The 12047-nt window shown below is 38.8% G+C and overlaps 1 protein-coding gene across 1 annotated transcript in view; it reads right to left on the bottom strand.

Annotated features, from left to right (window-relative positions):
* Positions 1–12047, bottom strand: part of lama2 (laminin, alpha 2) — a 226331-nt gene that overhangs the window by 114764 nt on the left and 99520 nt on the right. Inside the window, 3 exon segments of the mRNA XM_085133739.1 lie at positions 650–761; positions 1196–1407; positions 4368–4472. Coding sequence (XP_084989865.1) covers positions 650–761; positions 1196–1407; positions 4368–4472 — 429 coding nt within the window.

The following is a 12047-nucleotide window of genomic DNA, read 5'->3' as shown; positions in this document are numbered from 1 at the left end:
ATTGAAATTTGAAAGAAAATAATAACCCCAAATTTTGACTTATGGCTAGCAAAAAAGTGTTTGTCAAAGAATGTGTGTTTCCTAGGCAGAGACAAGCTTCCAGGTTTTCAGCAACGCTCTCCAGAGAAATTAAAGCTAACCACAACTTTCTTCATGTTCTGCAGAAAGCTTCAGACTTCCACCTAATGTCCAGACGGCTCTGTATCCAGTAACTGTGGTTGATTCTTTTAACTTGTAAGTCTACCTATCCACCTTTTGCACATTGGATTGGATGTTATTTTGTCATACAAATGGAATAATTAGGTATGTGTAATATACCTGATTCTATTCAGGATACATTTTGCTGAATTTCTTTCAACAATGCCATCTGAAGCAGAGATCTTTACTAATCTCTTGGCCCGATTGGATATTGAATTTAGTTAATCAGTTTTGGTTCTGTTCTTGTCACATTTGCTTTTAATCCCTTCTATATGTTTTATTGTCTGGTAGCATCTTGTTTGTTCTATGTGCTTGTGTCTATATTGACTGTAGGTATAAATGTTAGTATGAACGGTTGTCTCTATGCATTAGTGCTATGTATGTAACCAACCAACCTTGTGTGCCCATTGGATAAGCCGTTAACACAAATGGATGAATGGTGTGTAGTTACCTCACAAGAAGTTCCACCATATCCATAAGGGCAAGAACACACTTCTACAGCTGATGCTCTCCTCTCTCCTCTGGCAGCGGGATTTGCTACCTCCATAGAAAATGAGTGGAGTCTGCACAAGGAGGGCACAGAAATACAAATATCAAGCAAAATCATACAGCATACTGGGAGTCTGTCCGCCTTCACAGTTAAACATACAGCTTGTGTGTAAACAGGGCAGTTTTGCTGATAAGTCTTTTAGAGGTTTTATGAGCCGAGTTCATTCTCACAGGCAGATTTTACTCTCAGACGGCAATAAGCTTCGCCTATAAAACCACCATCTTTATGTTTAGGTTGCACAAGGTTAAAGCCGTGATATTCACAAGCTATAAGAAGGAGATGCCTCAGAGTCTTGATTCTGAGCGAAAATTTTGTTTCCTACAGCTAAGTGAGACTAAAAACTTCTGATTTTACAAGCTTAATTTTAATATAATGATTTATTTTACAGCGTATGATCAATACGTCATGATGGCACACTTCAAAATGTGTACATGTTTCCGTACCCACCTGTAAACAGCGCTGCGCTCTGTGCTGTAAGAGGCCCGCACCATCACACTCGTCACTTTTGCCAGCACAGACAAGAAATCTCTCCGACTAACTGGCTGTGCCGTCTCTGAAACCCGGAAGTTCTCTGGCAGGAGAACTATGTGACTGGTGCTGGATGAGGACGGGTAGACAGGCTCGCCAAACCTTTTGTAATTAATCTTCATCCCTCCTCCCTGGTAGAGAAAAAGAATTACAATTTGAACTTTTAATCTCATAAATGTAAAACATCGGCATTCCCTCTGTTGCTTTTATGACAGCACTGACATGTGCATTTATAACTTATCTAAAAAAACATGAGTGAGAGTGAAAGATGTGTCATTAGGTAATGAGCTCCAGTTTATATTGACATACTGAATGGACTAAATGCAAAGTAAATTGAGCCCAGGCCTGGTATCTGACTATCTCTTGTTGAGAACGGATCAATGGCATGTAGTGGCTAACACAGAGTGACAACTACTTATGGAGGGAGAGAGTGAGAGAGAGAGAGAGCTCACTATGCCAATAAACCATTAAATAAAAACTAATTGAAATGGGGGAGGTGGGGGAGTCATGAAGATGGTGAAACCAGCAGCACAGCCAAGAGATGCACAAAATCAGAGGATGACAGAGACAAAGAGGGAAAATGACAGAGTCACCTCACTTTTATTTACCAGTAAGAAAATAAATTCAGTTAAAAAAAATCCCTTAAAAAGAGATCACAAAGGGAAAGTTTTATAAAGTTTTTCCTGAAACAAAATGAGAGGCGGCTCAAGACTGCGTTTCTGTGTTTACAGCATTCTTTTCTTTCTTTATTTACACACTTTAACTGCGCTAAAGTGGACTGATTGAGTGGGCATGGATCGAGAGGAAGGCACGGAAAGCAACAAAGCCACAGAGCCATACAAAGACAGAGAGATTATTATCTATTCAGATGCCGACTTCTTGCGAACAACACACAAGTTTCTTCTTGCACTTCACAAAAACAAGTAACAAAAAATATTACAACTCGATGCAGATATGCAGCGTAAACAGCAGGGCAGAAAAAGAGGGAACAAAACGAGACAAAGGCTGAAAGAGAGACAGTGAAGAGGGAGAGAGCTGGCTGACAGTGTGTAGGTGGTTCATTATTGTCATCATTTGGAGAGGCTTTTTGTTGACAACAAGACCGACACTTGTCCTCCTCTCCTTCTCCTCCCATCTCCTCCCAGTCTGTCGATCTCACTGACACATCTTTAAATAACACAAGCTCATTGGTCTGTGACTATCCGTCTCACAATTTTTGTTTATTTCCACGTTCCGTTCTTCACTGTTTGTTTCTTCTTTTCCTTTTTTCATTTTCACTTCCTTTTGTGTTGTTTCACACCCACCATTCTTCCTTTCTATCTTCCACTGCTTTTTCCTTTTTTGTCAATTTCTTTCTTTCCCATCTTTTATTTCACTTTTCAGTCTGCCCTGCCTTTATTTGATTCAGTCTCTTTTTCTTTTCATTCCCTCCTTTTATGGCTTTCTTTCCGTGCCCTTTCATCCATTCGATCCATTCTTTCTCACCTACCGTACACAGTACATAAATGCACGCATTGTTATGACACATCCAAGATATGTCATTAAACAATTGGTTTTTTTTGCCTATATTTGATTCCAAAGTCCAGCTGCAGGACAAAGAATATCGTATTGCCGCTTTCTCTTTGCAATCAGTATGTGAGACTTAGGTGATTTCACATTTACTGCAGTTTATTTTAGATCGTTTCTGAAAACCCTTCCAACTATTCTAATTAGAATTCCCACTTCTTCGAACACTAGCAAAGTAACTGGATCCTTTCTACAGCTCCAGCACAGAGGACACACATACACACCAACCTGTGTATTGTTTTGTGTGTACCCCATGCTCTCACACATACACAGACACAATGTTGTTTAGTGATATGAGAGATATAAACAGTTAACTAATAGCGTGGCTGCTTTGCTTATTGCTGCCATACATCATATTGCAACCTGCTCATTATACAGACATACCGGGAGAGAAGGGGCGAGAGAGTATATCTGCATTTTTTATTGCTAAGTTCAGCAGTTCTCCTCAGGCTGCAGCTGCTTGCGTGCGCGTGTGTGTGTGACTGTCTGTCTTTTCTTAACTGTTTGCAACTTCATTTAGTGGTCCTCATGATCGCAGAAAACAGCGCAAAAACAAGTACACAAAAACAGAAAAAGTCACACTTGAGTTACTCTGACACCAAAAATAATGTATTTGCTGAGTGCTGGGAGCAGTCCTTGTCAACCCCTTTAACTGAAATAGTCAGTTCAGTTGGATCTCATTCCTGGGCTCTACCGCATGGCTGTTCCTGAGGAGTCTCCCAAATGCACCAAGACAGTTTAATATAGGAATCAAAAAGTAAAACAAAAAAACAACACAATTTAAACCCATTCATATAGATTGCATGGATATGTTGTTTCAGGCTAGAGTCACATGGGCATAGAGAACACTTGGGGACTCCCGGAAACCACAGATCACTAGGAAAAAATGTGTATTCCCTTACTGGTCGCCTAGTGGCTGCTAGAGGTCTTCCAACTATTCTAAATAAAAAGTTCCACTTCTTCAAACATTGGCAGAAATTTCTGGCTGTTGTTGGGAAACCAATTGCTAAAGCTCCAGTCATGCAGTTCCCCTAGCAACCACAGGCATTTGCAATCTCCAACCAGTTGGCAAGTGGTTGCTGGAGGTTGATGGCTGTTGCTATGTGAAATCAGTCTCAGCCCTTACTGTGGCTGCTGATTGAAGACCGCAACTTGAAATATTAAACTAAATAATGTATTAGAGTTCAAAGGCTTCAAAAGGTGCTGGTTGTAGCGGTAAGGCACAGCTTTCACATTAAGTGTGAATGTTCTCAGTTTCCAGTCTGACTGTTAATAAGCAGCTTGCAAGTGATTGCAGACAAGTCTGTGTCCTCCATGCAATCTGATAACAACCACCAATAACGACCAAGATTTATTCTGCAGTTTCACTGGGTGACAACCAGCAAACACTCGCCAACTGCTTAGGTAGTACACACTTTTCCCTATCAGGTGGTGGTTGCCGACCAGTCTCTCCATTACCGTGTAGCATGTTGACAGTAGTTTAAGTTTGCAGCTACAAGTAAGTAGGAATTGTTTAAAAACTTACCTCTATGATTAAGTCAGGCTCTGATGTGACTCTGATGCTCACTTGTTCTTGCTGCTCTACAGTATAAGACACGGTGAAAATGACATTTCCACCGTAGGCTGAAAGCTGCAGAATGACAGAGGCAGACAAAACAAGTTAGAAAGTCAAGTTTGTAATAAAAACAACACCTTTTGACCTTTTGATTTTCCATGCTTCGTAGCTCATTAGACTTAGTTCACTATTAGATTGATTTAAAGGTCCATGTTTCTGCTTTATTTGACGCTAATAGAGTGCACAGATTAAAAAGCGAAACGTGACCAAAAAACCATCAGAGTAGTGAGAGAAAAAGTGACAAAGAAAAAATTCGGATGTAGAGGCAGGTTAACTTAAAAATGTTGAAAATGTTGACAAAGTACATTAGTAGGAAGGAAAAAAGCCTAATACACTGTTTAAAACTAATCAGTCTCACAGAAAGAGGTTTTTAGAAAATGCAAAAAATGTTATCTAGTCAGAGAGATTTTGAAAAGTTGTAAATAAGTACAAGTCATAGACAAACCCACAACACAGAAAAACCACAACGTCTTCATCTAATAATGACTTTTTTCCCCTAAAATAGTTTTAAAATGCTGAAAACATGAAGAAAGCAGGTACGTGCTACAATCTTTGTTGTCTTGAGTTGTTTTGGTGCAGCGTTTCTGTCGAGTCCACAGAATGAGCTTTAGCTGGAGAAGTGCTGCATCGGCATGATCCTGAAATTTATTATTCTGCTTCAACCTGAACAGTAATGGGTGGGAGAGCGAGATAATAATGCCACCATAAAAACAGAGAGAGGGGGACATTGAGGATGAGGGGGAGAGAGACGAAGAAATAGAGCTGGAGACAGAAAGACAGAGCGAGTGAGGTAGTGAAGGAGGACGAGTTAGGCTTAATGCCTCTATAAACCTCTTCCATTCTACATCATTACACTCACTTTTTAAACCACGAGGCAGAATCACCGTTTTCACAACTGACTGAAAAACCACACACACACACATACACAGATATATCCACACCAGTGTGCCTGGAGGTGTACTTGGTGGATATTTTATTCTATAACACTTATCCTCTATCTACCTCCATTTGCCGATTTGGACTCCAGAGGACAGTAAAATCATAGTTTAAACCCACACAGCCCACACACATCAGACACTTGTGCTGCCCGACCTCCTCCTCCATTAGCTAATCAGCCCTCTAGCATGACCACTGCATACACGCTTAGTTTCTCATGCAAAAAGAAAAAAGTCTGAACTTCATTCCAGTGCAACAAAAAGGACGATAAGCTACGCATCCACTTCCAATGTACTCACTAGACTACAGGTGTAATAAATGGGATCAGGACAAGTAGACGGAAAAAAGTAACTTTCGGTGATTTCGTCACTTTTTTGAACTCGTTGTGGACACTACGGCTACCAGCACTTAAAAGATAAAGCAGAGACACAGATCCTGCTAAAAAGCACAACACAAACTTCATACTTTTACCAATTAACAAAACTACATATATTACTGTGAAAAATTCCTGCTTTTAATTCATGCTTTTAATTATTTATTTTACTTAAACCCGCATTATTTTATTTCCATGTTCATTTTGGTCACGTTGAGAAAGCACGAGATAATATAAATACAACATTTGAAAATTAGCATTAGCATTAGAAATAGTTTTTTTTAGGTAAATATAGGGAAAAATACAATCCTAGTCCCTATCCTTAATGGAAATATCTGGGAATTTAGAGACCCCCAGTGTGTTAAACAAGTAGTCAATAGGTTTGTCTCGTCATTCACTGACGCTAGACAGTGTATAGGTTTTAATCTTTTGAGGCATCAGCAGTTACTTCATGATCACAAGCCTAACTCTAACCCTAGGCAATCAGAACATGTAGTTTTTGTTTTTATTAAATTGTTCTCCCAAGTCTTTGCAAGCAGGGAAAAAAGAAAAATAATCACTGTAACAGGGTTAAGGTTGGGGCTTTTCATGAGAAACAGCTGCCTGCTGCAGATGGAAATAGACTGATTAGTGGTGAGACTTAGTCAAACAGCAAGATTTAGACCTTCGCACAACATGCAGATGGACGAGGTTTTGAATTTTGTTTTAATCATAAATCCTGTTTCTCTTTTATTGATCTGCTGTTTTTTACTTTCCTCCTTTTTCTCATCTTTCTTTGTCTGTGTGTGTTTGTGTTCCTAATGGTTCTTTTTTTTTGTAATTGATTTTTCTTGAGCATCCTCTGTTAATTTATTTCCTCTCTTGGTTCTATTCCTGCCCTTGTGATTATCTGCTTGACCCTTACTGTTGCGTGTGCTTAGCTTTGGTTTGAGCTGGAGATGCTAAGATTCCAACTAAGGTTTTAGGTGGGAGTGGCCAGAGTGGACAGGAGAAGATGTGAGTATAGCTCGTGTTGAGTGGTTTGGAGACAAAGATAGAAAGGCAAGCCTGAGATGGTTTGGACATGCATAGAGGAGTGATAGTGGATACAGGATGTTGAATATGGAGCTACCAGTGAAGAGCAAAAGTATATAAAATAGGGTGATGGAGGCAGATAATCCACAGTGGCGACCCCTAAGAGGAGCAAAAAAAGAAGAAGCCATGTTTAGCTTTAGTTTGTTTCCAACACTTTTTTTTTAAATTGTGAGTTTAGCTTATACACCTTTTAGTTTTTGTGAAATCAGCTCATATAATAAAACCCAGTTTTAGCCTAACATTCTGTCTCTGTCTGCATTTTGGTTAATTATATATAACTTTATATATAATTAACTTTATATATATTAATTAATTAAAAATATAATATTTTTTCTCATCTAACATTTCATTTGCAGTATAAATGTTGATTAGAGTAGTTTTCAACACTCCAGATATGAGCTGAAAATACATTATAGTCTCACAGGGCCCTGATTCGCGGGCTTTTTAGCTTGTGGCTTATGAAAACAACATTTGCTTAACAAATTTATTAGACCACTTATCATAAAAATAAGAAAACACAAATATTTTTTTAAACTAAAATTACATTTTGATATACCCAAATCTGAGCCAGCACAATCGACTTGTCTGAAAAGTCAGAAATTATTAGAGCAAAACATTCAATGGCAAAAAAATAAATGTTCTGTTCAGGAATGATAACTGCAAAAATAACTACAATTTGTTATTCTAATCGGAAAATAATTTAAAAAAAAACCCCCAGCATAATAAAATAAAATTTTGCTCACTTGTAAAGAGTGTACACACACTGGTTGATTAGCCATTACAGAGACATAAACACATTATTTTATTATAATAATCAATATTGTTATTTTAGTTTAGCTGTGGCATAAACACTGGATGTCAGTCTAATAAATAGTACTGTAATTCTGTATGGTTACATATAGAATTATGGAACCAAAAATCAAATACTGTCTATCTCATTCACATTTGCTGTTACTACAACATAGTGTTTTGTTCACCAGTATATGAAGTGCTGGCATAGAATAAAATCTAGATAAAAACACAAGAAAGTTGCACAGATCTGTAAGTGCTTCAACTTACTGCTCCAGTTGTGCAAAGAGCTACTACATAAAAAGTGGATTTGCATGTACTATACTTTTTTTTTTTTTTTTTTTACCTGTTTCTGTTTGTTGTGTTCACTAAGCATTCAGCAGGATATGACCTGAAAACTAACAGAAAAGCTTTTTCACTCTGATTCTCCATCCACTTAAGACTCTGTATTTTGCAATTTACTTCCTTTGAAATTATTGACATTTCTCAGAAAAACTCATTTCTCTGATGCCGTCCACTCAACCTGGGCAACAATCAAAGCTTTTGTCATGGCAACCTGATGACCGATCTCTACCCTAGGGGGGAGTTGAAATACAGAAACACAATACAGGAGAGAGAAAAAGGCCAACAGAACAGCACAGCAGGAGAGAGACGTACGGGGAGGGAGAGGAGAATCACGTGTAGTGGAAACGAAGGAACAATAAACACTCAGACACACACGCACACACACAGCTGCAAAAGACATCAGTGAGTTCCCTTGTGAGCTTGATAAGCCTGTTATTAACTGTATTAGTGGTCAGAATAAGAAGAACAAGACATAATCCCCACTGTTAAAACCCTAATCAAGAAGCTGACACAATCTTCATTAGAGTGAAACCCTTTGTCACAGCCACAGCTATATGAGTATCATACAAGCCATTCAGCTCACTTCAAATCTATCTGAGAAAAGGGATAAAGCAAAGTAGTTTCATATCAAAACAGAAGTAGTTACTGTAAAAAAGGGAGAATACTAAAGTAAACATGGTGAAATGGGAAGGTGTGGATGCTGCTGTTCAAATGTGCAACGCCATGAAGGAGGGGGAAACTGGTAATAATGCTCCTGTTTATCAGTTTAATTAAAAATAAAGTGGACAAAATATAGAAAATGAGAAGAGTAAAGTCTGGCTTTGTGCCAAGCAGTGGGTTTGGGTTTGGGTTTGGGTTTGGCACGGAGAAGAGGTGTAAGAATGAGTCACTGTAAGTTGGGTGTCTTCAACATATGAGTCACGTTTGACCTCAGTCCTCCTCCAAGGTTCTCAGCAGAGCCCTGGTGTAAGATGGATATGACTTTTCCATAATAATAAGTAGCCTAGTCAGAGTATTATAATTCAAGGGTTAGTCCATTCCAATTTTAGGATACTGTTGTTGTCCAAAAAGAGTTGGATTTGTGCTACAGCTTGACTTCTTTGCGAGTTTTGCAGAAAAAGGCGAAGACATCTTTCCTAAAGAGATATCTGCTTAACAACACCTGTTTTCTCATATCCACATAAAATTATTCAAATTTAGCTGATTTTGTTCCTTATACACACTTTTATAAAACACTCAATCAAATTAGTCATTGATAGTTGTTAAAAGAAATATGCTACTCATGTTACATTGTGTGCTAATGTGTATATGTGTGTATGTAGAGAAATGACAAACTGTATTTTTATGATTTGTGAAATAAATTGAATTGACATTTCCCATCAATCTGCACTCAGACGAGTATGATGACAAAGTGAAAAGAACATGAGAAACACAGCAAATGTCTTAAAAATCTGAAACTGAATGTCTAATTTTACTAATCATTTAGCTTTTACTGTAAAAGTTCAAATTCTAGCCAGATGTTATTGGCTTTAATACCCCTTAGCAAGTATGTAGTACTCTGATGGACTCAGAGGTTTGATAGGGACAAACCCTCATATATGTATGGCTGTGTGAAAGGAATATTCACGCTGTACTTCAGGATAAAGCCTCAGCCTCAGAAATCCAAAGAACCTTGCTGTAGACTTACATGCTAAAATTGTGGGGAGCAAGGGTTCAAAACCTTTGCTTTGAATGTTCCCAGTAGCACAGAAGAGTCAGTAATTGCAAAAGAAAGAAGACCCCTCCAGGAATTTTTCATAGAGCTGGCGCTGCTGCCAAACTGAGCAAGAAGGTCCATGTGGGAGGTGACCAAGACCCCAGCAGTCATGGTAACAGAGCTTCAGAAGTTAGAGGTACATGGCAGCCCACTTGCGGTTTCTCAAAAGGCATTTAAGGACACCCTGAGAGCATAAGGATAAAGATTCTCTGGGGTGCTTCTCAACAGCAGGGACCAGGAAACTAGTCAGAACTGAGGGAAGGATGACTTCATCCAAATATAGAAAAGTCATTGGAGAATACCTGCTCAGGAGGGCAGCAACCTGAAGCTATAGGGCGACAGTTCACCTTTAAATGTGCACAAAAGTAAACCAAAGCAAACAATCAAAACACTGGAGTGGGTTCTGGACAAGTCCTTGACAGGCCCACCCAAAGCCCAGACTTAAGCTATACTCAGTCAAGGCTCTGTACTGCATCCAGGCACTTTTGTTCCCTCATTACACTTGCCTGTTGGCTTGCACTCACTCTGTGCTTAAACGTCCAAGCATGTTCATGTTTAGTTTTGTCTCTCTTACTCTCATACCATTTCTCTCATTGATGCACGCAAGCTTTTCAAAAGCACCCGTGCAGGCAACAAAGAGGTTAATCATTTTGCACTTTGTGGTTAAGTTGGCACCTGAACCACAAAATTTTGCAGTTTGTGCTTCAGTCACACTGTGTCCTCTCGCGTGCCTTAGAGATTTCCTAATTACTTAATACAAAACATTTCTTTGGCAGCAGCTGTTGAGGAAGCAGTGGTCCAACTGAACAGCACTCGAGAGTCCGGTGCACTGCACTGTGCATAGTGATCTCACTAGTCAAATGGACTGATTTTGGCGTTAGCTTAGGCAAGAATGGTATGGATCTAAGGTGAGTACACCCTTAAACATCACAGTTGCCTAATCAGATGTAGTTATATAGAATATAATTCATCCAAATAGTATTTAGTTACAGAAACCAAAACCCCCGAAATCTGACTAAACCACAAGAGGAACAATTTGCAATGATTTGTATGATGATTCCTATATGTCTATTTATTTTCTCACATTACAAATAAACATACACATGTCAATTTTAAACATTTTCAATTACTTTTAGCGACTTTTGATCTCAGATGCTGCGGACATTCATGGAGATTTTAGAGGTAAGAATCAGCACCATCACTACTTTGAAGAAGAAAAGTACAGTAACCACAATTAAAGAAATTACTGTGTGCGGGGAGTAATGACATGCAATTAGCATGTAACTTTCTTTTGTACGTACCACATGCCAGCTTCTTCACAGAAATGTGCGCCTGCTTTCTGTCAATTTTGCGAATACAAAAGCAGACAGTGGCAACAGATGCTCTCTTCAGGAGATTGGGCAGGGAAAAAAAGAGACGGGGAGGATGAGGAGGGGGACAAAGGAAATCACCCTTCAGGAAATGGAAACCAGATTGTAACAAAAGCCTTGGAAAACAAACGTCTCTAAAATGACAAACACATGGCACACAGAACATAACATAAGAAGATAGATAGATAGATAGATAGATAGATAGATAGATAGATAGATAGATAGATAGATAGATAGATAGATAGATAGATAGATAGATAGATAGATAGATGTTGGACAAGACATTGTGTCTATTGCAGTTTGCTACCAGGTGATTATTGGATTGTACTTCAGTAACCATTCTGCGTGATTACCTCTCTTAGGTAATTTTAGAAGGTGTTTGTGCTCTGGATTGTGGAAGCACTTGCTTCAGACAGTACTCACCCTGATACTTTACTTTTTCTGTGCTTGGCTGTATGAACACTTGCAGTTTCCCAGGACTGTGAGAATGTTTTGGCAGCTGTGCATGCTACAGAGGTCCAGGTACTGGCCTGGAGGTCCTCCTGTGTTGTTTGCAGCATTCTTTAATTGGGGGTCAGTCTGTTGTACCCTGACTCAGTAATAGAACACAGGAATGAGCCGGGCTTATCGGGTTCTTTGAGGTTCTCTGCAATGGATTTGGCCTCGAGTTTAGTTTGGCATTACAGGCAATAACTTAATAAGGTCTTTTCACTTTTCTACCTAAAGTTGATGTTTGTGGCAAGAGGTTAGATCCCTAGACATACCTCACACTGTGCATGGCTACAGGCAATGACCTTTATATAACAGATGCGCACAGCCTCCAGCTGTAAAAAGTATATAATTCTATTAAAATCTACCCTAGGGTCATTCTACATCAAATTGTCAAATATTTTAGACAATTTTCTAATCAACAGCTTTTGTTTTGCCTAAAAAAATTAATTTTCTAT

The sequence above is a fragment of the Neolamprologus multifasciatus genome, chromosome 15, assembly GCF_963576455.1.
Source record: "Neolamprologus multifasciatus chromosome 15, fNeoMul1.2, whole genome shotgun sequence".
Classification (NCBI taxonomy): Eukaryota; Metazoa; Chordata; class Actinopteri; order Cichliformes; family Cichlidae; genus Neolamprologus; species Neolamprologus multifasciatus.
This window is presented reverse-complemented; position numbering and strand designations above follow the sequence as displayed.